The sequence below is a fragment of the Aulonocara stuartgranti genome (assembly GCF_965226115.1).
Source record: "Aulonocara stuartgranti genome assembly, chromosome: 15".
Lineage (NCBI taxonomy): Eukaryota > Metazoa > Chordata > Actinopteri > Cichliformes > Cichlidae > Aulonocara > Aulonocara stuartgranti.
Window position 1 is genome coordinate 18,605,081 of NC_138951.1, and position 22,694 is coordinate 18,627,774.

At 40.5% G+C, this 22,694-nt stretch overlaps 1 protein-coding gene across 7 annotated transcripts in view; it reads left to right on the forward strand.

Annotated features, from left to right (window-relative positions):
- Positions 1-20,741, forward strand: part of LOC309689940 (DNA (cytosine-5)-methyltransferase 3A-like) — a 104,695-nt gene extending 83,954 nt beyond the window's left edge. For 4 of the 7 annotated variants that reach the window (XM_082506667.1, XM_082506672.1, XM_082506671.1 and 1 more), the window contains 14 exons: positions 428-575; positions 2,902-3,045; positions 3,258-3,302; positions 3,965-4,044; positions 5,126-5,238; positions 6,194-6,377; positions 8,645-8,729; positions 10,112-10,257; positions 10,364-10,454; positions 10,540-10,688; positions 10,887-10,972; positions 11,484-11,577; positions 11,754-11,872; positions 14,252-20,741. In XM_082506667.1, the coding sequence (XP_082362793.1) occupies positions 428-575; positions 2,902-3,045; positions 3,258-3,302; positions 3,965-4,044; positions 5,126-5,238; positions 6,194-6,377; positions 8,645-8,729; positions 10,112-10,257; positions 10,364-10,454; positions 10,540-10,688; positions 10,887-10,972; positions 11,484-11,577; positions 11,754-11,872; positions 14,252-14,393 (1,626 nt within the window). In that variant the 3' untranslated portion in view covers positions 14,394-20,741. The remainder of the gene's footprint in view (positions 1-427; positions 576-2,901; positions 3,046-3,257; positions 3,303-3,964; positions 4,045-5,125; positions 5,239-6,193; positions 6,378-8,644; positions 8,730-10,111; positions 10,258-10,363; positions 10,455-10,539; positions 10,689-10,886; positions 10,973-11,483; positions 11,578-11,753; positions 11,873-14,251) is intronic. The other 3 variants (XM_082506669.1, XM_082506668.1, XM_082506670.1) reach the window with 3 other exon arrangements.
- The last annotated feature ends 1,953 nt before the right edge of the window (positions 20,742-22,694 follow it).

A 22,694-nucleotide genomic window follows, 5' to 3' on the forward strand; every position in this document is an offset into this window, starting at 1 on the left:
GTTAATAGGCTTGGAAACTATAAATCTCTCAGGATGAAATCAAACACCAAAAAAGCCAAAAAATATGAATGTGCTGGTCTAAGAGTCATTCCTCTCTTGTGCGCTCAGCCTGGTTGGCTATTTTGCATTTGTGGAGGTGGTGTTCTCATCTTGATCTGCCCACAATTTAAAAGTGGTAACATGTGGGTAACAGCAGTCCAATCTATAATTTTGTGTGGGGTTCGTTTTTGGTGAAAAAGTGAGAGAGAGAGAAGCTTCAGTGGCACCCACTGTGTCTCGTATGCTACAACCACATTAGTGTTTTAACTTGCCATAGGAGCCACATGAAAAACTGTTTTCCATCACTGCCATCACTTCTATTTCCAATTAATGATACGGAAACTTTGGTATATACATAAGTTCGACTGCTTGTGTATGTTATGTTTAGGTGGCCAGCGTCCGGGCGGGGAGGCCAGTTCCTTCCTGTGATGGCAGTGATGATGCAGAGGGGGTGGATCTTCAGACCAGAGAGATGATAGAGTGGGCCATGACCGGCTTCCTGCCCGCTGGTCCACAATCATTGGACCCTCCAGAGGGTATGTCATCTTCTCTCACACAAACACCACCTCCATCATTGTTAACTGGGCACATCAAATTACCTGTTTACAACTGTAGGAGCCACACTATGTGCTGTGTACTGTAAATGCACAGTACACAGCACATGTAAATGCAATTTAGAAATTACTCTTGCCTGAAAATCCCCAGAAGACAACTAAACATCTAACTGAATAAGAACACTCTGAGAGAGGTAGGCGTATCATTGTCAGTCTACAGTAAAGCGACACCTTGATGAATGGAGATACATGGGATTTACAAAAAAGCACAGGCCACTGGTTACACCCAGGAACAAGAAGAATAGATTAGACTTTGTAGAAACATTAAAATACAAGTATCTCGACAAATGAAACCAAGGTTAAATTGCACCAGAATGACTGGGAAGAGAAAAGTATGGAGAAGGACAGAAACGGCTCATGAGCCGAAGCATAACATATCACCTGTCAAACATGGTAGAGGCAGTGTTACAGTATGGGTGGCCAGTTGAACCAGGTCATGTTTATAGATCCCAGTATCTATACCAGAGACATTAAACTCATTTTAATTCAGTTAACTCAGTTTGAGCTTAATTTGATCTTCTTGCTTTAATAAATGTAAATGAGTGTACTCTGAAAACGTTCACATTCGGGGTCTGCTGTCATTCAGTGAACATTACAGTTTAATCGTGAGGGTGGAGAAAAGCACAAAACCTTGCGATGTAGAGTTATTGTAAGCAAAATAATAATAATAGTATTGTAATATTAATAGTATTATTTTAGCTCTGTGCCCATTTTGTAAGGCTGTAAAGCTGGCATCAAAATAAAGGAAATAGCAAGATATTTTATTGAAAAAAGTGGAGAAATGACAGATTTCAGGGCCATTTTTACTCATGTTTCACATCTTTGGTATAACGTTTTTTATTTTGCAGTCTTGACCATGACATTCACAGCACTGCACATGTAAAGCATTTAGCTACAAGGATATCAAAGACAGCTGTATAAGTTGTTGGCTGTGATAAGCAACTGTACACTGCTGGAGCTTCCACACACGGATTTAGCCTTGGATAAGAAAACAATTAGTGAAAAAAGTGTCTGGATCCATGTATGCCTCTGACTATAGTCCAAAGCTGAGTTTGTGTTCAGCCACAGTGTAAAATAAAAATCAGCAGTTTTCCAGAGGGTCACACACTGGATAACTGAATCAAAATAAGGTTAAAAGTTCTAAAGAAAGTCCACTTTAATTCTATATAAACATTTAAATTAGCGTTCATCTTGCACCACAGTTGTGTGATACGCACCGCTGCATTGATTAGTAATACAACACACTGGAGTTCAATAGCAGTAAAGACCTAGTGCAGTGATTAACCTTGATATTGGTCAGCATAATGCCGCACAGTCGTTTTTTTTCTTTCGTAGGATGCTACAGGCAACCATTTTTTTCCATCTGTGTGATAGAGAAACTATCTAACCAAAAATGTGGTTTATTTACATGCTACTCTGCTTATATGCAGCTGCTGATAACTTGAGGTTCACTGTAATAAAAGTGTCTGAAATTGGAATCTTTGCAGTTTTAATTTACCTGCCTGGCTGATTCTGTCTCTTTAGTTTATGTGTATGATAAAGATATCATTATCATCAGTTTACTCCAATTATGACATATTCATTCAGTCCCTTCTGTCTGTTTAACAACCAAAGTGAAAGTCATCTTTTATATGTTATATGGATCTCTCCAGCTCTCTTCCACTTGTTACATTTCAGTCGCTGCACCACTGGCAGAAAAACAAGACAAATGAGCTCATTATTAATGTATTAATTATTCTGTTAAGGAGGGTTTTTTCCAGCTCTTATGGGGTTTCCTATCCACGTAAGGCATATTGGTTTGGCAGGGTGTCTGTCTTATCTGATTCCACAGATGTTTATATCTTTTTCTGCTGTTTTTTTTTTTCTTTGTGGGGGGGGGGGGGGGGCATTTGGGTAACCAAATGTGTTTTTGCTTTAGTAAATGAAGTCTTACTTAAAGAATCAGGTGAAACTGTTAAACTTCTGTTTTTGTTTTACAGCCTTTGTGATTTTCCTTTGGGAAAAGTTACAAATTATTTGTATGTAGAAAAGACCCGTATCCTAAAAAGAATATTTACTGCAACAATTTCTATCTAAACCATAGAAATTGTCATTACTGACAGGAAAAGTGGGGCTGAAAGCAAAAACATTTATCAGTTATCAAAAGTACGCTCCATAAAGCTGTATGGATCTCTCTCAGTACAAACATTGCCCTGCTTTAGTTCATTTAATGTGTCCATGTGTTAACTTCATGCCCCTATCGCTACAGAGGAACAAAATCCATATAAGGAAGTGTACCCAGAGATGTGGGGGGAGCCTGAGGCTGCGTACACACCTCCACCTGCAAAGAAACCACGCAAAAACACGCAAGAAAAAGCAAAGATCAGAGAGGTGATCGACGAAGGGACCAGAGGTAAAAATGCAAAAAAAAAAATTGAAATAAATAAAAAAAAACCTTTCTTTTTATTTTGTCCATTTAGCATGTAAAACGAAAACACAGATTGTTGTTTAATATTCCGCTTTCTTTTAAACCCACACTAGGCTGATAATATCATACCTTCTATTAAACTTGTATTGTTGTTATCGTTTATATGTATTTGAACTAACTTGTGTTTTGTTTTCCAGAGAGACTTATATTTGAGATCAAAAAGAAGACCAGGAATATAGAAGGTAAAAGCATCTCCAGTTGTTTAACCGTCATTCATATTTAAACCAAAGAAGGGATACTTTATTTTCTTTCTAGTATTTCTTTTGTCTTAGCTTTGGTTAACCTTGGATCCAGAAGATTCAAAGTTGAGTAATAACATGACACAAAATATTAATAAAGGATTAACAAAGATTGACACAATCCTTTAAAAATGCTTTATCTCCTTAAACCGGCATTTGGTTCGTAGTTGTCTCTCAAATTCATCTAATAAAAAAGAATAAAGGACTATTATTAAGCTTTCGCTTGTTAAGCATAAGCTGTAAAATAAATCAGTTTTACTAGATCTGTATAACCTGCCTTCAATTGGACCAGCCAACGACTGCATATCACTCCTACTTTTTCTGCTCTTTCCTGTAAAATTTAGAGTTCATTTTATTTATTAATTTTAATCACACAAACCCTATACGGCCCCAGATTGTCTTAGCATAGCAGATGTACTGAGACCTTATTCCAGCAGTCTGTCTCGTTATCTGATTCAGGCCTTTTAACTGTCCCTACATTTTAGACAAATAGCTGATGTGTTTACTGTCTACAAAATGTCAAAGTACATATAAACAGACACTTAAACAAACTAACAAATGCTGTAGATTTAGTTTGTCTGTATTTTCTCTCTGTTTTTGTTCAGATATCTGCATCTCCTGTGGAAGCCTCAATGTCTCCCTGGAGCATCCTCTGTTTGTAGGAGCAATGTGCCAGGGCTGCAAGGTGAGAATCCCTCTTTTTATTATTTATTATTTATTATATATTATTTTCTTAATTGCTTATCCAGCCTAAGGTCACAGAGGGGCTGTAGTCTATCCAAACTGTACAGGCGCCGTGCACTCAGACAACCGTTCGCACCCACATGTACAGCCAATTTAGAATCACCAATTAACCTAACAAGCATGTCTCTGGACTGTGAGCGGAGGCCAAAGCACAGGTTGGTCATGAAAGGTTAAACATGAAAGGTTTCTCAGTGTGGTCAAATCTGACTGTCCCATAGGTGGATGAAGGAGTTAGTTTGTGAAATTAGTTTGACTATATTCATACATTTTTCAGCATCACAAGTTTTCCCAATAATGCTACGTACAATTGCACTGCTGTAGCTTTTACTGCAGAGCTTTATTCAGTGGTGTTGAGCTACAGCTTTAAAGGTCTCATATATAAAACATAATGCTTTAACTCTATATAACACTTATAAAACAAACAAACTATGAATATTTGGCACTTCCATGTGATTTTAAACTGAACTTACTACTGAGTTCAAGTAATCAGGTAGCATGTGATTGGTCAAAAGAACTCACACGATGTGAGCATAAACAGACCCCAGACAGCCCCAGAATACCCCAAATCTCAGCTGTTATGCTCAGATTCTGCATGTTCAACATGAAGGTTCCTGTGTGTACAGTTCTCCAAGGCTGCAACTAATCACTCTTATTATTATTAACTGAGTATTTTTGCCTGTCAACATGCAAAAGTGAATGAAAAAACAATCCAGACCACAAAGATATTAAGAACAATACTAAATAATACAAAGAGTCTCAAATTCTCACATTTGGGAAGCTGGAACCAGAAAATGTTTTTCCATGATAAATTTCTTCCAGCAACAAATATCTCACCCAGTATGTGTGGAAGCTGCATTTCCCCAGGGGAAAAATCCAAGCAGCTAGCTGTTTTGGAAGCAGTGACAATATTATTGGAACATCGGTTACATATTGGTAATCTGTTGTAGTTCACAGGCATGTAAAAATAAACTCAATGAACAGAAGGAGAAACAAAAAAAAACTTGTGTTTTGCTCCTCGGCAGAACTCGTTCCTGGAGTGCGCCTACCAGTATGACGATGATGGCTACCAGTCCTACTGCACCATCTGCTGTGGAGGCAGGGAAGTGCTCATGTGTGGCAACAACAACTGCTGTAGGTCAGTATCAGGGGTTTGCAAACAGCAGCTTCTTTCAACACATTCAGGTCCTGCTAAGGTTTTCAATTTCACATGTACAGGAACAGTTTACACCTAAATGTCCAAACGTGATAAATCACTTTCTTTATTGGCACAAAGCTCATGTGGATTTGTTTATTTCAAAAGAGAGTACACAGTTGATTTTGGCATCTCGGCTCTAATCCTTTCACTGCAAACAGAGCAGAGATCAGACATGAAAATAATGAGCTTCAGTCCAAAGTGGTTTTTTCAAAGAACTCTCTGCAGTCCTGTAAAAAGCCAGGTACACCTCAACACCTTCAGTAGTTTGTAGGTTCACCTTAAGTAGCAACAACTTGAAGTATTTGTTTTCTGTATGACTTAATGAGATCCTCATATCCTAGTAAAGGAATTTTGGTTCACTGTTCCTTACAATGTTATTCACGTTCACTGAAGTTTCAGCCATTCTGTTGTAGAGCTGCAAGAATGGGCAAGGATTTCAGTCTCTAGATGTGCAAAGCTGGTAGAGACATACCCTAAAAGACTGGCAGCTATAATTGCAGCAGGTTTGGGGTGTTTATGCTGATATGCTAAATTGAGTGTTGTGCATTATGGCCAGTTATCTCCACTTTGGTCTTGAATGTCCAAAGGACTTTGTTCCAGAAGTCTGTTGTTTCTTCAGATTTAATTTGTAAACCTAAGCCATGCTGCCATGTTCTTTTTAGAGAAAAGAGGCTTTTTCCCAGCAACCCTTACAAACAGGTCATACTTTTTCAGTCTTCTTCTAATTGCACTGTCAGTAGAGTTCGAGACGAAGCCTACGAGTCTTTTTTATTTTTGGAATTTCTCTGAGACTTGCACTGTTCAAAGGCTGAACTTTATTTGTTACTTGACAAAGACATGTTAGTGAGTGGATAAATAGACATGAGACATGATGAATTGCTGTGTGTGCGTTTAGGTGTTTTTGTGTGGAGTGCGTGGATCTCCTGGTCGGGGCTGGCTCGGCAGCGGCAGCCATCAAAGAAGACCCCTGGAACTGCTACATGTGTGGACCCCGCAACACCTACGGCCTACTGCGACGGCGGGATGACTGGCCCTGCAGACTACAGCATTTCTTTGCCAACAACCACGAGCAGGAATTTGTAAGTTTGAATGCTCTCTTCCTACAAAACAATTTCCCTTACTCGTTGGGCTTGAATTGCCTTGTTGGTTGTTAAGAGTGTCAGAGGTGATAAATTAGTAATCTTTTATTATCACATGTTGTAATTGATTTGTGTGGATTGTTAAAGAGCAAAACATTTTGTCCAGATCTGTTTTTAACACTGTTTTCATAATGTAGGAGAGTCCTTCTAGAAAAAAGTGGCGCCATATTTGATGAATGAAGAGAGATCCATATAGATATAATACATGCATACAGACAGTCAAACACATGGGTCTTTCACTCCTGCATACACACTCCTATACAGACATATCAGAAGAACAAAAGGCCAAAAATAATGGGTGAAAGATTAAGCAAAAGCTAACCTAGAGAACTTAGCTTTTAGTGATTGTTTAAAACAAACCAGTGATTTGGCTGACCTGATAGGCCGAGGAAGGCTGTTCTAACATTTGGTAGCTACAACCTCAAAAGCATGATTGCCTCTTTTTTTAAAATAAAAGTGTGGAACAGTTAGGAGATGCTCGTGCTTCTTGTAGCTCGCTGCAGATTCTCAAATCTGCTTTGGATCACAGACCTGTTGTAGAAGCCAGATTTATTTCTGTTTCACTTTACTGACCGGCTGCCAGACATCTGTTTCGAGAATTCCTGACACTTGGTGCTACACAGCTTCAAGTCCAAAAATTTTCCTCCAAATCAGCTCTGTCCTGTCCAGATGCTGCTCTTCATATGATGTCATATCATATCACATGATACGCCATTCATATGCGATGCCTATAGTTTCTTCCAGATCTCGAGTGTCAAAGTTCCCTTTAACTGCCATCTGTCACAAGGTGGAAACACCAGGCAGGAAGCACTTTGATATCTTGCTTTTGTTCTGCGTTACCATGAAGGCTGAAGGACCAGAGAATTTATCAACTGTGAAAGTCTTAATGAAGATTAAAGACCTCCATCATAACATCTAACACGTTAATGAAGTCCTGGTTGTTTCAGAAGTAAGGGGATTCCCAGATATTTACACATGCCAGTGTGAGAAACCAAAAGCAGACATATTTTCTTACTTTCACTTTACTTTACTTGTAGATAATATGACTGTAGATATACCTTCTTATGTGCTGTGATTACAATTTGCAAGTTTAATAATTAGCCACATCACGACCGAGGATCAACAGGTAGGAAAGAATTACCACACATAACTAATGCAGCGAGTTCATCAGTTATAAGCCACGAGCAAGTAAAACAATAAATAAAGCAACCAAAGTTCCAGCGAACCGAATGACCCGGTGGAAGAGAGAGGCTGCGAGCTCGACCCCTCATTTATAGACGAGCAATAAATCTGTTCCCATATCCAAACAACAACACGAAGAGGGCGTCTGTGATTCCCGCCAGTTAACAGATGTTTAAACATTTACAGGTGTCTCACCTCATTACCATCCGCCCAGATCATTACCAGGTAAAGCACATTAAAGCCTCCTCCAGGCTAAGGGGTAGAGGGGGTGCCTCAGAATTCCTGTCAGGATTCATTAACCTGCAGTTCAACAGCAATTTATGGATCAACGCTAGCCATCATAACCACAATACTAATGAAAAACTAATTAAGGCTGCATAAATACAGAGTCTGGAGAATAATACTCGTTTTCAAATGTTTGTAGCTCAAGTTTCATTCTTTCAGTCCCTACCATAGCCCATTTTTAAAAATGCAGTTTGAGAATAGCTGTTATGAAGCATGGGGGGGCTATGACACCGAAGTGTCACTGTGTAAGTGGTAACATCAAATTCAGATGGCTCATTAAGCTGCTTTTATATTGTATTAATAAACATCCTGCTCTTCGGTACTGTATTACTTCTTACAGCAGCCTGTGAATATCAGACATCTTATTTAAGCTCACATTGCATGCTGTAAGTCAATGGATTGTGCTAAATTTAATGTATCTGCCACTTTACATCTTATCTCTTGTCATAACCTTTATAGAACTTTGAAGTGTGAATCATTACAGTTAGCTGGAAACATAATTATCTGGAGATCAGTGTGGGTTACGCTCCAGGGCTCGTCAGCTCTCAATTATCCACGAAGGTTAATGCACATCAAAACAGATCATGTTCACCTTTACTATTGATATTCTCTCCTTCTTCTTCTTCTTGACTTTTTTCTTTAGTAAAGAGCAGATCATTATCAGGAGAAGCTCTCTGCCTTTGCGTACTGTAGAGTTTGATATCTCATTTGATCTCCTCTTCCTCTTAACCCTCTCTCAGGAGCCGGCCAAGTTGTATCCCCCAGTTGCAGCAGAGAAGAGGCAACCAATCAGAGTCCTCTCTTTATTCGATGGCATTGCCACAGGTGTGTAAGTGCTGAGCGGCAATTAACCACTATTCTCATCATCAATAAATTATTGATTAACAGGTTAATATGATCCTTTATCCTTACGACTTGTGCCATCATAATCGGGGTGTGTTGCTTTAAATAAGAAACAAAAAGAAATATAAAGATATCCTGTCACATCCTTATTCCACGCAGTTTAAGTCGCAGAAAAAAAGTTTGGTGCAGCTCACGATATTCTCAGATTAAAATCTCTTCTTCATTGAAGAGCTTGCCATTGAAAATGAAATAAAAAATAATACAGATACACATAAAACAAAAATAAAGCAAGTGAATTTAATGGTAAATGAGAAAAGTGGTTAAGTGGAAGTATAAAACAGAAATGTGAAGACAAAGTAAGATTTACTTCATCCATCCCAAAGTTGTCAAAGCAGTTAAAAATGAACACGACAAACATGAACAGCTGGTATTGGCTCAGCCTGGCGTTCTGACTGTGCGGGTTTAAGTATTTGTTATAAATGCTGTATGTTATAAATGTTGTTTCACCACATTCTGTTAGAAGCTTTGAGTATTTTGGAAGGATTTATATCTATTTTAAAAGATAAACATTTATAATAAGATTCAAGATTGTTTATTTTTCACATGCATAGTTATACAAGTACAAGACGCAGTGAAATGTGACCTGATGCGCTCCATGACTGTGCAAAGAGAGAGAACATTATATACAGTGAGTGAATATATACAAAGAGGACATTATGTGCATGCAGTAAGTGAGTGAGTTATATACATTATATAAATAAATTAAATAAATAAATCTGAGAACGTACATTGTGTGAGTGGGGTGTTAAAGTGTCTTGTGCCGTAGTGAAGCCAGAAGGATCAGGAATGATATGCGAATGTGGTAACAATGACTCCTGTGTCACTTGCTTCTCTTGAGCCTCTCTGTTTTTGCTCGGATGGCGCAGAGCCTTCTGCCTGATTGCAGAAGTCGGAACAGTTTGTTGCTGGGATGGGACGGGTCCTTCAATATCTGAGCTGCTCTGGACCAGCATCTCCTGTTGTAAATGTCCTGAAGGGAGGCGAGAGCAGCGCTGCAGCAGCGTTCTGCTGTACGGATCACTCTCTGAAGACCTTTTTGGTCCTTAACAAAGCTCTTCCCATACCAGGATGCAATGTTCTGTGTGAGGATGCTCTCCACAGCACCTATATGGAAAGTCCTGACTTGAAAGTCCTCAGTTGTAAGGCAGTAGTTATGCATTAGGTAACAAAGCAATAAATAAATAAACAACTAAAAAGGTGCATAGTCTGCGCGGAGCAGTCAGGAAGGCGCCTGGACGTGGCCGCGCCATCTTAAAACCTAAACCCTTAAAGAGTTTTTAGCATGATGTTTGTGTGTCTGTCAGGTCTTCTGGTGCTGAAAGATTTGGGCATCCAGGTCGAAAAGTATGTTGCATCAGAAGTGTGTGAAGACTCCATCACTGTCGGCATGGTTCGACACGAGGGACGCATCATGTACGTGGGAGACGTACGCACCGTAACTCGCAAACATGTAAGAGAAATCATTATTGCTCCTCAAAACCACAACGTAACCAGAAAAATTTCCTCACATTATGTTAAAGGCAGTAATCTTTAACGTGCTGTGTTTCCACCGACAGATCGATAAATGGGGACCATTTGACCTGGTGATAGGAGGAAGCCCCTGCAACGACCTTTCCATAGTCAACCCTGCAAGGAAAGGACTTTATGGTAGGAAGCACTCGTATAATCATTTACTTGTTGCTCGTTGTGCTAAATGAAATAAGGAGGCTGAACTTTCCCTGTCTTCCTTCAGAGGGGACCGGCCGGTTGTTTTTTGAGTTTTACCGTCTGCTGCATGAGGCGCGGCCAAAACCCGGCGACGAGAGGCCGTTCTTCTGGCTGTTTGAGAACGTGGTCGCTATGGGAGTCAGTGACAAACGGGACATCTCCCGCTTTCTAGAGGTACAGCAAACAAACCCACAGCAGTTATTCTGTAAGTGAAATTTAAAAAAAGCCCCCCAACTACATCCCCACAGGACATTCTCAGTTGTGGTACAGAAGGTTGTTAGGATCCATTTATCCATCCATCCATTAGTTAGGTCAAAAGTAAGTCTTCAGGGCCGTGGTGCAGTATGACATAACATTCATATTCCTCTTCAGTGCAACCCAGTGATGATCGACGCCAAGGAGGTTTCTGCTGCCCACCGCGCTCGCTATTTCTGGGGAAACCTGCCCGGCATGTCCAGGTGATACAAACACACAAACACCACAGGTTTGTTCACTTTATTTCAGTAAGGAGAGATCATTTGGAAGAACTGAACATGATTTATTGAGATACAGAATTCAATACAGTTGTCTGGCGATTAGTCTCCGATGACCCATCGTAGCAGAACAAAATCTCAGTAGTAGCAGGAATTAGAGGACAGGACCCCCCAGAGTCTAGACACTGGTGGTGGTGAAGATGGAGGCTTGCACGGAGCTCTGAGTCACCAGGATGAGGCGGAGATGGGGAGGAGGTGGGTTGCACTAATGTGCATCTGAGAGGCAAAAAGACAGAAGTGTAGTGTGAAGGGTGATTGACTTGGAGAAGGTGTACAAGAAGATGATTGGATTAGAGCAATGATGTCAGTATTGAGTTTGAAAGCATAAGAAAACGAAAGCAATTAAAGAACAGACAGCAGCTGGACACCTGGGAAAGTCAGCTGCAGGGTGATTACGAGTTTTCCTTACTGAATTGAAAATGCAACTCTTCTTTAGGTTGTGCTTTTCTAAATACTGCAGGCCACTGACACCGATGGCAAACGACAAGCTGGACCTACAGGAGTGCCTGGAGCATGGCCGCACAGCCAAGGTATCCACTTGTGTGTATGTGTGTGTGTTTGTGTGAGAGAGTGTGTATTTGTGTGTCTGAATCACAGAAAGCTGCTGTTGAAAATGAGAGTAGGCTGTAGGATTAAAAGGGATGCGTGTGTTGGTTTGTTTGTTTGTGTCTGTCTGTGCGTGTTTGGTTCTGGATGCTAATTCCAGTTTGAGAAGTTGCGTACGATAACGACACGCTCCAACTCTGTGAAGCAGGGGAAAGACGAGCATTTCCCCGTCTACATGGACAACAAGGAGGACATACTGTGGTGCACCGAGATGGAAAGGTACAGGAGCCGCGTGTTTGTGTGTGTGTGTGTGTGGTTTTTTATTACCTCTTAACATCCAGCAGGTGACTGCAGACCTCTAAGGGTAACGGTTAGATTTCATTTTGACCATATGGGTCTTCTGTATTTACATTTAGGCTTACGTTAAAAAATGAAAAATCCATATATACATACCTGTACAGGTGGATGTTAAGAGGTTAATTGTTTTAAGCATGTTCTTGCATGAAAGTGAACTTGTTTGAATTATTAAAAGAAGCTATATCCTGTCAAATGGTCACATGGTGACATAGTAGGGTTGAGATTGTAATTCAAGCATGTTAGACCTGAGATCATGTACGTGTCTCGCCTCACCCTCAAACGGTCGCATCAAATGGCCGGCCCTCCCTGAGCTTAGTTCTGCTGGAGGTTTCTTCCTGTTAAAAGGGAGTTTTTCCTTCCCACTGTTGCCAAGTGCTTGCTTATAGGAAGTCATTTGATTGGTGGGGTTTTCTTTCTCTTATTGTAGCATCTTTGTCTTACAATACAAAGCTCAATATGAGATTAATTGGGCTAAAAACTTATGATGTAGTTGTGCCACGTGTTTAACTAACAAGATTTCCCATTTCATGAAATGAAATTGTGTCTCTGCTTTACTATTTGGTAATGAGGGAGAATTTCAATATATGTAAATTGTAAAATGAGAAGTGGGGTTCATATAAAAAGAGGGGTGATTACTAAATGAGACACAGGTGGAAGCAGTCAAATTCAAGGTAAATGAATAATTTGACCGTGTTTCAATGGAGGGAAAGAAACAAAAGCAGGGAGTAAAACATTAAAACAAAAAATAATCAAAGCAAATGAAAAGCAAACATTTAAGACACATAAACACTCACATGCACACACTGTAAAGGACTACTTCCTGAGATCCCTTTTAGACCACTGGCTGACCTTAGTCAAGACCACAACCATCATCCCTCTTCCCAAGAAAAGCCAAACCACCTGCCAAAATGACTATAGACCAGTTGCAATCCAATCATTGCAAAGTGCTTCAAGAGAGTGGTGCTGGCCTACATTCAGAGCAACATCACAGACACTCTGGATCCCCTGCAGTATGCCTACTGGCCCAATAGGTCCACATCAGACGCCATCGCTGCTGCCATTCACTATTTCCTCTCCCATCTGGGAAACAAATACTCATACATCAGGGTACTTTTTGTTGATTACAGCTCCTCCTTCAATACAGTCCCACACAAACTCACTCACAAGCTGGCAACACTCGGCCTGCGCCCCACCCTATATGACTAGCTACTGGACGTTTTGACTGGTAGGGCCCAGTCCGACGACACTGCAGTGATCGGTTGCATCACTGGAGGGGATGAAGCGGCTTACAGGAGAGAGGTGGCCGGTCTGGTGTCATGGTGTGAGGACAACAACCTCACCCTCAACACTGAAAAGACAAAATAGATGATAGTGGACACGAGGAAGAAGAGGAGGCCTCACCAGCCGCAGTTTATCCGGGGCCTTGAAGTGGAGAGGGTGAGCAGCTTTAGATACCTGGGCGTCTACATCTCTGAGGACCTCACCTGGACACTGAACACCACACAGGTGGTCAAGAAGGCTCAGCAGCAGCTGTATTTCCTGAGGAGGCTGAGGAAATTTGGTATGTCGGCCAAGATCCTCAGCAAGTTCTACAGCTGCATTGTGGAGAGCACACTGACCAGCTGCATCACTGCAGCAAACGCCTGCAGAGAGTAATAACAGCTGCTGAGAAGATCATCAGGACTCTGCTGCCCTCTCTGCAGAGCATCTACCATCACAGAGTCCAGAGGAGAGCTGCCTCCATCCTCAAAGACCCCACACACCCCCAACATGGACTGTTCACACTTCTGCCGTCGGGACAAAGGTTTAGAAGTGTGAAATCCAGAACATCCCGACTCAACAACTCCTTCTTCCCCACTGCTGTCAGACTCTTGAACAGCTGAACTATTTTAACAGTAATAATTTTGCACATCAGGTCATCTTACATATTAAACCAGCATTAAGCTCAAAGCTCTTTTGCACACCAATCTATTTAACACTTCAGTTTTTGTCTCCATTTATTTATTTATACTATTTGCATTTTATCTGTTCCAATTTTATTTGCACATATTAACCAGCATCTGTGTGTGGACAGCAGAGAAAGAATTTCATTGCACAGAGAAATGCTTTTCTTTGTCCTCATGACAATAAACTTTTTGAATCTTTGAAAGACAAAAACTAACAAATATAACAAATTCAAATGAAAAAAAGAATCTTCTTTTAAGTTTAGGATCCTAAGTGATTTGAAATATTTCTTGGCTTTGCTTCACAGACCTTTTTCTATTTAAAGTCTGAAGTAATGATCTGTGTGGTCTGTTTCAGGGTGTTTGGTTTCCCCGTCCACTACACCGACGTGTCCAACATGAGTCGTCTGGCCAGACAAAGGCTTCTGGGGCGTTCGTGGAGCGTCCCTGTCATCAGGCACCTTTTTGCTCCTCTGAAGGAGTATTTTGCCTGCAACTAGTCACACACACCAACTCCCTCCCACGTACAGACACACACATATAAACAGAAACAGACACTGATAACCATACACAGTGTACAGTCAGTACATGAAGGTTGGCTGACGCAAAATGAAACAGATGACCGGACATAGACACATAAACACTCACATACACACTCTGTAAAGGACTGCTTCCTGAGATCCCTTGTAGACCACTGGCTGACCTTAGTCCCCTGGTGCTACCGTGCTACCACACACACATACACACACACACACACAGGTACAGTTTTCTGTCATACACAAACTTCCTGTCCAACCTTGAAACTGATGTCTTCTGGCTTTACTGTGTCGTATCAGCTGGAGTTCAAACCTCCAGGGGGCGCCAAACTAACACAGATGCCCTGCCTTTTTTCTGTCTTTAAGATCTCTATGAATACGTACAAACAGACCAATGAGTCCCGCAACACTTTACTGTATTCATGTGTTGTGAAAACAGAAAGACACACAAACACACGTAACATTCGTGGTGCTGGTCAGGCAGTGATACAATCGAAATGGTGCCACTTTAATACAACACTTTTACAGATTTTGGTGCTCTTGGAGACTGAATGGTCTCTGCTTGTTTCAGTCGCTGCAGTTTTGAGTTCAAATAGACGAGCAGGTGGAGGCAACAGCAGGCAAAACAGGTAGCTGTGAGGTTTAAGGATTGAATGAGGGTGCAGGAGAGTGTCCAAAAGGAAGATAACGCAGCTTAGATTTCTTGATGCATGCTCCAGGTAAGGAAATCCCAAAAAGTTGATTCTGGACATAGCACTTTCAATGGGAGGAACGTTTCGCTCGAGTGAACAGCGGAAGTGGAAGAACATTGTACCAAAAAGGCTTCAGTAAAGCTGGGAAGACACCTAAAGGAAGCTCCAGGCAATCCTGGAAAGAAGGACAACTGCTACCTAAGCAAAAATGTTTATTGATCTTTTTTTTTTTCAGGAGTAATAGAACAGCTGAGACGTATTTTCTGTAAACACCACGTCTCGGTAGCTTTCAAACCCTAAAACACCCAGCGCCAAAAATTGCTCCCCCCAAAGGATCAGGTCCCCCAGCACAAACAGAGTAATATAGTTCACGCTGTTAAGTGCCAGAAGGATTGCCACGATTCATACATTGGGGAAATCAAACAACCTCTGGCTAAGTGGATGGCATCTCTGAATTGAGGAGGACGCCTAAGAGTTCATCTTTTCACTTTCATGCTGTGATTGCAGTCATTCCCCAACTCTCTGTGAATGGTATGGCAATTTGCATGTTTATGATCATGAAACTGACCTCACAGTCCATTGTTACTCACTGGTGCTAGTTTTAGTCATTATACAAAGGTACTGTTTATAAGGTTGGGGAAACCTGCAGTCAGGTGAGACTGAGGAAGTCACTGAAAATGCTACGTCCAGATGAACAGAATCAACTTTTTGGGACCAGCTCAGATTAATATATAGATCGTTTTTCTTAGTGTGACTACAGCTTAATAAGACTATAACCTTTAAATGTTTCTTAAAGGAGGAGGATGCTCTTGTGCTACAAATAATCCTTGCAGATGAATTTATACCTCAGTGCAAAGAAAAGAAAGAAAAAGAGATCCACTTTTATCTAAAGCAAAATGAAATAATAAAATAAAACAGAATTTTATTGGGATGCAGCTGTGGTTTGAGGAGTTTATTTTACTTGTTAATGTTTGATTTTTGTATTTTTCAGTAGTTTCTTGTGTCTCCAGGGTGGACTTACTATTATCACTTTAGTTTCAGTGTTAGTTTTACTTCTCCTTATTATGAAATGTATGGTAGTTTTTATCACGATGGAATAATACAATACAACAAAACAAACACAGAGATGAAGACATCCTGGTGTCCTCAACCTGGTTGACAAATTGACTAAACCCGAAGACAGTTGCTGTATAGTTTAATATTTTATATAGTTTTGTAAGTGTTTTGGTTAGTTTTCGTTTTATTTCAGTGAACTAATTTGTGGTTTAGTTTCAGTTAACTTTAACAGCCTTATTATAAGATCAAAATGCTGACATATATAAAAGCAAAAAACCTTCTGAATGTAAACAACAGTTATGAAATTTAAAACTAGTACAGTAGAAACATCCTTGCTGCTGTCTGCATCCTCAGTATTTAGAGTGCCCTCTAGTGGGAGACAACCATACTTCATACTGCAAATGTACTCTATACACCGTATATAAAACACAAGCTACTTCTACTTTCCTCACAACAAGCAAACCATCTCTGTACTGTACTGATTACTTCCTGGTGGTTTTCAGACACTAGGTTCACGAATGCTTTTAATAATGAAAATATTTCCTCGTGTTTCACTTACGCTGGGATGACAACTGTTAAATGACTTTGGTGCTCATTTTCAATGTAATATTACTCTGATGTCACTCAGCTGATGATCATCAGGAACAAGTAGATGTCATCATATTATACCAAAGTTTGCCTCGTTAACATTATTGAAGGCAGAAGACGACGTTCATTGGATGTTAGGTTGATAGATTTGAAGTTAAATTCAAGTAATCTCAAATTTAACTTATCTTTTGACTTCCTCTATTTCTTCAAGGTATTGTTTAGGGCTAATGGGAAATTTCTGTAAAATGTTATGCTAACAACTCTCCAGCATCATAAATTCCAAACATTAAGTAATGTGCAAAATAATTTAGTGTTTGAGTGGATTTGAGATCATGAAATGCAAATATATTTATTGTTTAGGACGTGGCACAGTGTCCTCCAAATGTGTACTAACTGCACTAACTCCAATGCTTTTGTTGTCTGTTTTTGAACTGGCATTTGAACATAAGATCCAAATACTGCCAAGATACCAAAGTAGAAACTGGATTTAGCTTTTGTTTCATTCTATTCATATTTTATTTTTTATATGTACAGTGAACTCAAATGTATACTAACAGTATTCCGAGTTTCATATGAAAATCTCACCTCAAAATAGAAGTGAACAGTTTTAATCAAACTTTTTTTTTTCCCTTTAAATTCACATCAACTTAGCAGAAGAAGGTCTTTTGACAATTCCTTAAATGTGTTAGAGAGAAATCAGCCGTTGGTGAAGTAGGACCGTGTAATACCACTTTGTACCACAAGATAGCACATCAGGTTTATGTATTATTACTTAGGCTGGCAGTCTGGCAAATGAAAGGAGTAAATGAATGAAAGGCCTCTTGAGGAATAAAAGCAAATATCAGAGGGTAAAACCATATCAACAGAGCCACATGGAAAACACTGCCCCCTGATGGTGAAGGATTTAGTTAAAAGCTGCAAACAGCTGCAAAAAGCTCCTTTAAAGAGAAAGCCCCTCGAGGCATTTATTTGGACAGTTTTGAAATACTATCTAAATTAGCTTTAATTTCAAAGGTCACTGGGACATAAGAAACAGAAATAAGAAAAAGAAAGAAGGTATTTTTCCCCTGGAAGTTAAACTTCTATCAACATAGCAAAATTCCCAGGATCTCAGTTCAGGATGTCTGTGTCTCTGTTTATGTGCTTTCAATCTCCAACTCCAACCATAGGGAATATAAAGGACAGGATTTTATCCATCAACTTAAAATAACCAGTAGTCTTTTCTTGCATTGCCCCCTGCTGGTCATTCAAAAAAAAATCCAGGTTTAAGGCACTTCTGTCTTTTACAGAATGAGGTTAAACTCATTCTGCAGGATTATTTCTGCCTGCAGAGCACCATCGCCTCCGAGAAGCATTAACCTAAAACATTGGTGGTTAGAAGTAGAAGACATTCAGCATCCTCTTCTCAGCAGCATTTTACGCTCCCTCCTCTTACAATGCAGCTTCTTTCTGTGCCTCAGCTCCACTGTCAGTTAAGTGACTAGTCTGCCATCCCCCTGGCACTCGTTCTCCCCCTGTGCTTCACAGGGATCCAAAACGTCCTACAGTCACCGTTCTGCGTCGGCTGAAAGCAGAGGCCGACTTTACTCTGTGGACAATATGCTGGCTTTCTACTTCCTGTGACTGAAACAGATAGCCCTGTATAAATAAAAAGAAGCTTCCTTATGTAACACAGGTTCAGCTGTGTGAGCCTTCTTGGGTGTTTCATCTGCCTTTCACCCAATGCATGCTGGGATGAACTCAGCTGCTCTGTGAAGAGGAAATGTCATCCAATGTGGTGGCTGTATTTATTACACACACACACACACACACACACATGAGAAACAAGTTCATATGTATGTTTTATTTAGACAGGGCTGCCTTTAGAGAAAACACTTCAGTCTGGTGCTTTTGGTCCTCGGACGACCATCTTTTCCAGGAAGCCTTCCGATCCTCAGACCTTCCTCAGATACCAGCTAACAACTGGACACATGCAGTCTATGCCGTCTCACACACACAAACACACACACAGACCTTCACACAAACATGCACAACCTCTCATAGCCACAGTAAGCCAGCAGGTTCAAAGATTTTGTTCCATCGTGTTTACTCTCCGTTTCTACAACCAACCTTCAGGTGCTTTTTAAACTCTGCTCTTTTTTACAGTGCTCTTCCTGCAGGTCTCACACACACTCACACTCTCATTTGCTGGAAACAACCTTCACGCTTCTCCTTTCGCTACAGAACACCCAACACCGCTACACTCACACATGCATACACACTGTGTTCTTGCCGGCCGCCTGTCCGCCATCAGGCTTTCCGCAGCGCTGCTGGCTGTGACATCATCATGGCCCACGACGCTTGGTGCTCCCAAATCCTGCCCACCCTTACCCTAATCTCTCCCTCACTCCAATAACCCCACCTCGCCCTGCCCTGCCCCTCCCCAGGTGCTGCATGTCAGTCAGTCAGTGTAATCTCCGATTCCATGTTAGATTAGGGAGTAACGATAATAATAATATGGTAATAATAATTACAGTAATAATCTGTTATTGTGTGTGTGTACTGTTCCAGGTTGGTGCTCAGTTCAGTTCAGTCTCAGCCTAGAGTGGAGAGAGAGAGGCTAGAGAAAGCATATATTACAGTTAGTATAGTGACTTGTTCTATTTTAAATCGTTGAAGCTATGAGCCGCGCGATGCTCTCAAACAGAGACGGGTTGAGTTAAAGCTGTCTGTAAAAGCTGAATTTCCACTGGCACAAGGCAGTTCCCAGTCTGGAGGTCCTGAGACTTAAGAAACGTATTAATAAAATACATGAGCTTCACAGAATTTTATCATTTCAGATTTATTTAAGGCCGTGTGCAGATCTGATCCATGCCAAAACATTTAAATCAAATTTAATAACTTAGTTCCTAAAGTTTTGGTCAACCGGAAATCTGAGCTTCTTCAGAAGCTGTTAAACAGTTAAATAACTTCACAACTTTTAGATGGGGATATTTATATCTAGATGTATATACACGCCAAAGTAGCCATAATATTAAAGTACCTGCCTAATATTGTATAGGCCCCCCCTCAATCTGGGAAGTTTAGAGGCCACATCCAAACATCAGGCTTGTTGTTGCGTTCCTCGAGCCATATTTGTGGTGTGCTGAGGGAGACCACTGCCATTGGGGAGTGCCCTTGCCATAAAATGTGTGAGCTTGACATGTAAGCCATTGCTTGGTGGGCGTTTTGTGACAAAGTGACACCTGACTGTACGCCAGGATCCAAATTTCTCAGCAGAGCATCGCATTAAAAGCGTGATCACTCACTGCAGCTGCCAGTGGTTTAAGTCTTGGGGCTCACCGGCGTTTGTTATATTTGCTCTGGAGGCTGCTGGTTCAGCACAGGCATGACGATTTTCAGCCTGTTTACAGTTTCCAGCTGTTTATTTTCCTTTTCTCCAACACGTCTCTGTGTGAGAGCTCCATGGGGGGGAAAAGTGTGAGGAAAGGAGCTGACGTTTTTAAGTGATGGGTGATACGGTGATGATGTTTCTGTTCGCCTATCGACAGCTTTTAGGCTGAGTGATGCGCTGTTTTAAACACTGATACACTTTCAAACACACACATACATACACAGACAAACACACACTGCTATGACACAGAGCAACCGACGCTCACACGCAGAGATACATGCACAACACCTACAAATACAATGCTGTGGCGCATGCAGACACTCATCTCATGGACTAAATGTAAGATGAGCTTTTAGGAAAAGGAGGACCTGTTGGTGTTTCAAAAGGTGCTAAAATTTTATCTGAAAACAAGAAAAATTTATTGTTAGGAGTATAAATCAAGTTTGTCTTTACATTTACTGTATTTATGTTTGCGGTAGTGAAGAAAGGCACTATTATTATTTTACTCTTGTATGAATATGAACTAATTAAAAAGGCATTTTAACTTTGTACTTGAACAGTGTAAGAAATGAACCGTGAATAAACAAGAACTGTTTATTGTGACTATCTGCTTAGTGTGTCTACCTATGTGGCATTTGGGGGTGCTATGTCTTAAAAATCTAGATGTAAAACTACAGAATATGTTCTGGATTTTCATGGCCAAAACTGCCCTGTAATTATAAAATATAAAGTTTTCATTAATTCACAGAAAATGTGCTTTGTTCTGTGAAACCACACAACAAACAAACAAACATACATTTCTTTAGCAGATAATGAAAAAACAGGAACTTTCTGTTGTTTATCTTGTTTACTTTGGTGTAGCATAAATGACAATTACATTTTCCAAAGCTGTCCAGTGGGCTCGATTGCTCGGCCGATTCTGGTCACCGGGGCCTACGTTTGACATCCCTGGTCTAGCAGCTTATTTTACTTCTCTGATGTCAGTTTTCCACATCGAATCAAACCAAAACTGCTGACCACATTTTTCTCATCACATGTTGGAGAGGAAACCCTCAAGAATGAGTCTGCAAATTAATCACACTGGTCCACAGCCAAAAGGTTTGTGAAATTATAAAATATTTTCCCAGTTTTGGGTCTGAAAGTGAAGAATCTGCAAGTACTCCTCCAGAATGATAAACATAAGTAGCTTAAAGAGAAAAGCTCAAAACAAATTAGACCAACAAAAGATAAAAGGGAAAGTAACTCAGTTGAATCTAAAAAGTGAGGTAAAATAAAATCTGATAGAATACTATATGTAAAGCATATAAAAATCTATGTAAAAATAGAAATGGCTCTCTAGTTTCAATAAAGTGAACGATTACTTCAAATGTTATGAACAGATTAGTGGGAAATCTGTTGATCTGGATCCATTTACTATTTTTCTTCACATCTATCTGCACAACTAACGCTGGCTATTATTTACAGTTTTGTTATAATGACAACAACCAAAAAATTCCCATAAATAAATAACAGCAAAGAGCTTAATGAAATATAAAGAACACACATTCTTGACTGGAAAGGTCTCGTGAACCACAAGTATTTTTGTTCTGTGTTGGGGGTTTTTTTGGGGGGGGTTTTTTGGTTTTTTTTTTTTTTTGGGGGGGGGGGGGGGGGGGGGGGGTTGTTTCTCCCAAACTAGAGCCCCAATAATCATTAAAGTACAGATATCACTTACATGAATACTATGAGGTATTAAAGTTCACTATTAATTATCACATGAGCCAATTTGGACATAATTTTGTGCTTTGGAAAGACTTCTGAATGCCTGACCTGTGAATCAGCTGTTTTTTTTTCCTGCAGGTTGATATTGCAGGTGTATTCAGTATATATGTGCAGGTCACAGGCTTGTGGTTCGACTGCTGTTAATTAATTCTTCTGAATTCCCACCACAGCGGCTGCAGCCAGCCAAGCTGCCAAAGAGGGCATCCCTGTCTCCACACTGTGGCACTTCAGCTCCATATTGTTGCATTCAAGTGCTCAAAGTAACCTCTCAACGCTGTAACTGCCCCGTTCGAGTGCACTGGGTCAAAAGCAACAATCACACAAAAAGCCCGTGTGGGCCAGCGTTTATCTTTTCAGAGATCATGTCTAAAGATTAAGCAGCAGAAGATAAATAAATCAAAGGTAAAATGTATTTCTGCTATTATTTTGTTAATATATAGTCAACATTTCAGAAATATAATCAACGAAAGCAAATTTAAACTCATGTTGCAACTAAAGTGGCCTAAGATAGTAATAATAGTCAATGCTTCGCTCAAATCCCCCCCCCCCCCCCCCACAAAAAAAAAAGATAAAATAAAATCGGATGCTAATCGTTACATTTCTGACCGCAAGTGAAGGTATCACGACTACAGCAGCAGAAGGCACGCCCCTTTCCCAAGAGGAAGAGGAAACGCCTTCCACAGACTAAACTCCCCTCCCATTGGTCGGTTTTCCGGTTTCTCTCATTCGAACGGCCCCTGATTGGCTGCTGCCGGACGGTCGCCGAAGAAGCGTCTGCTGCTCGCGTTGTGCCAG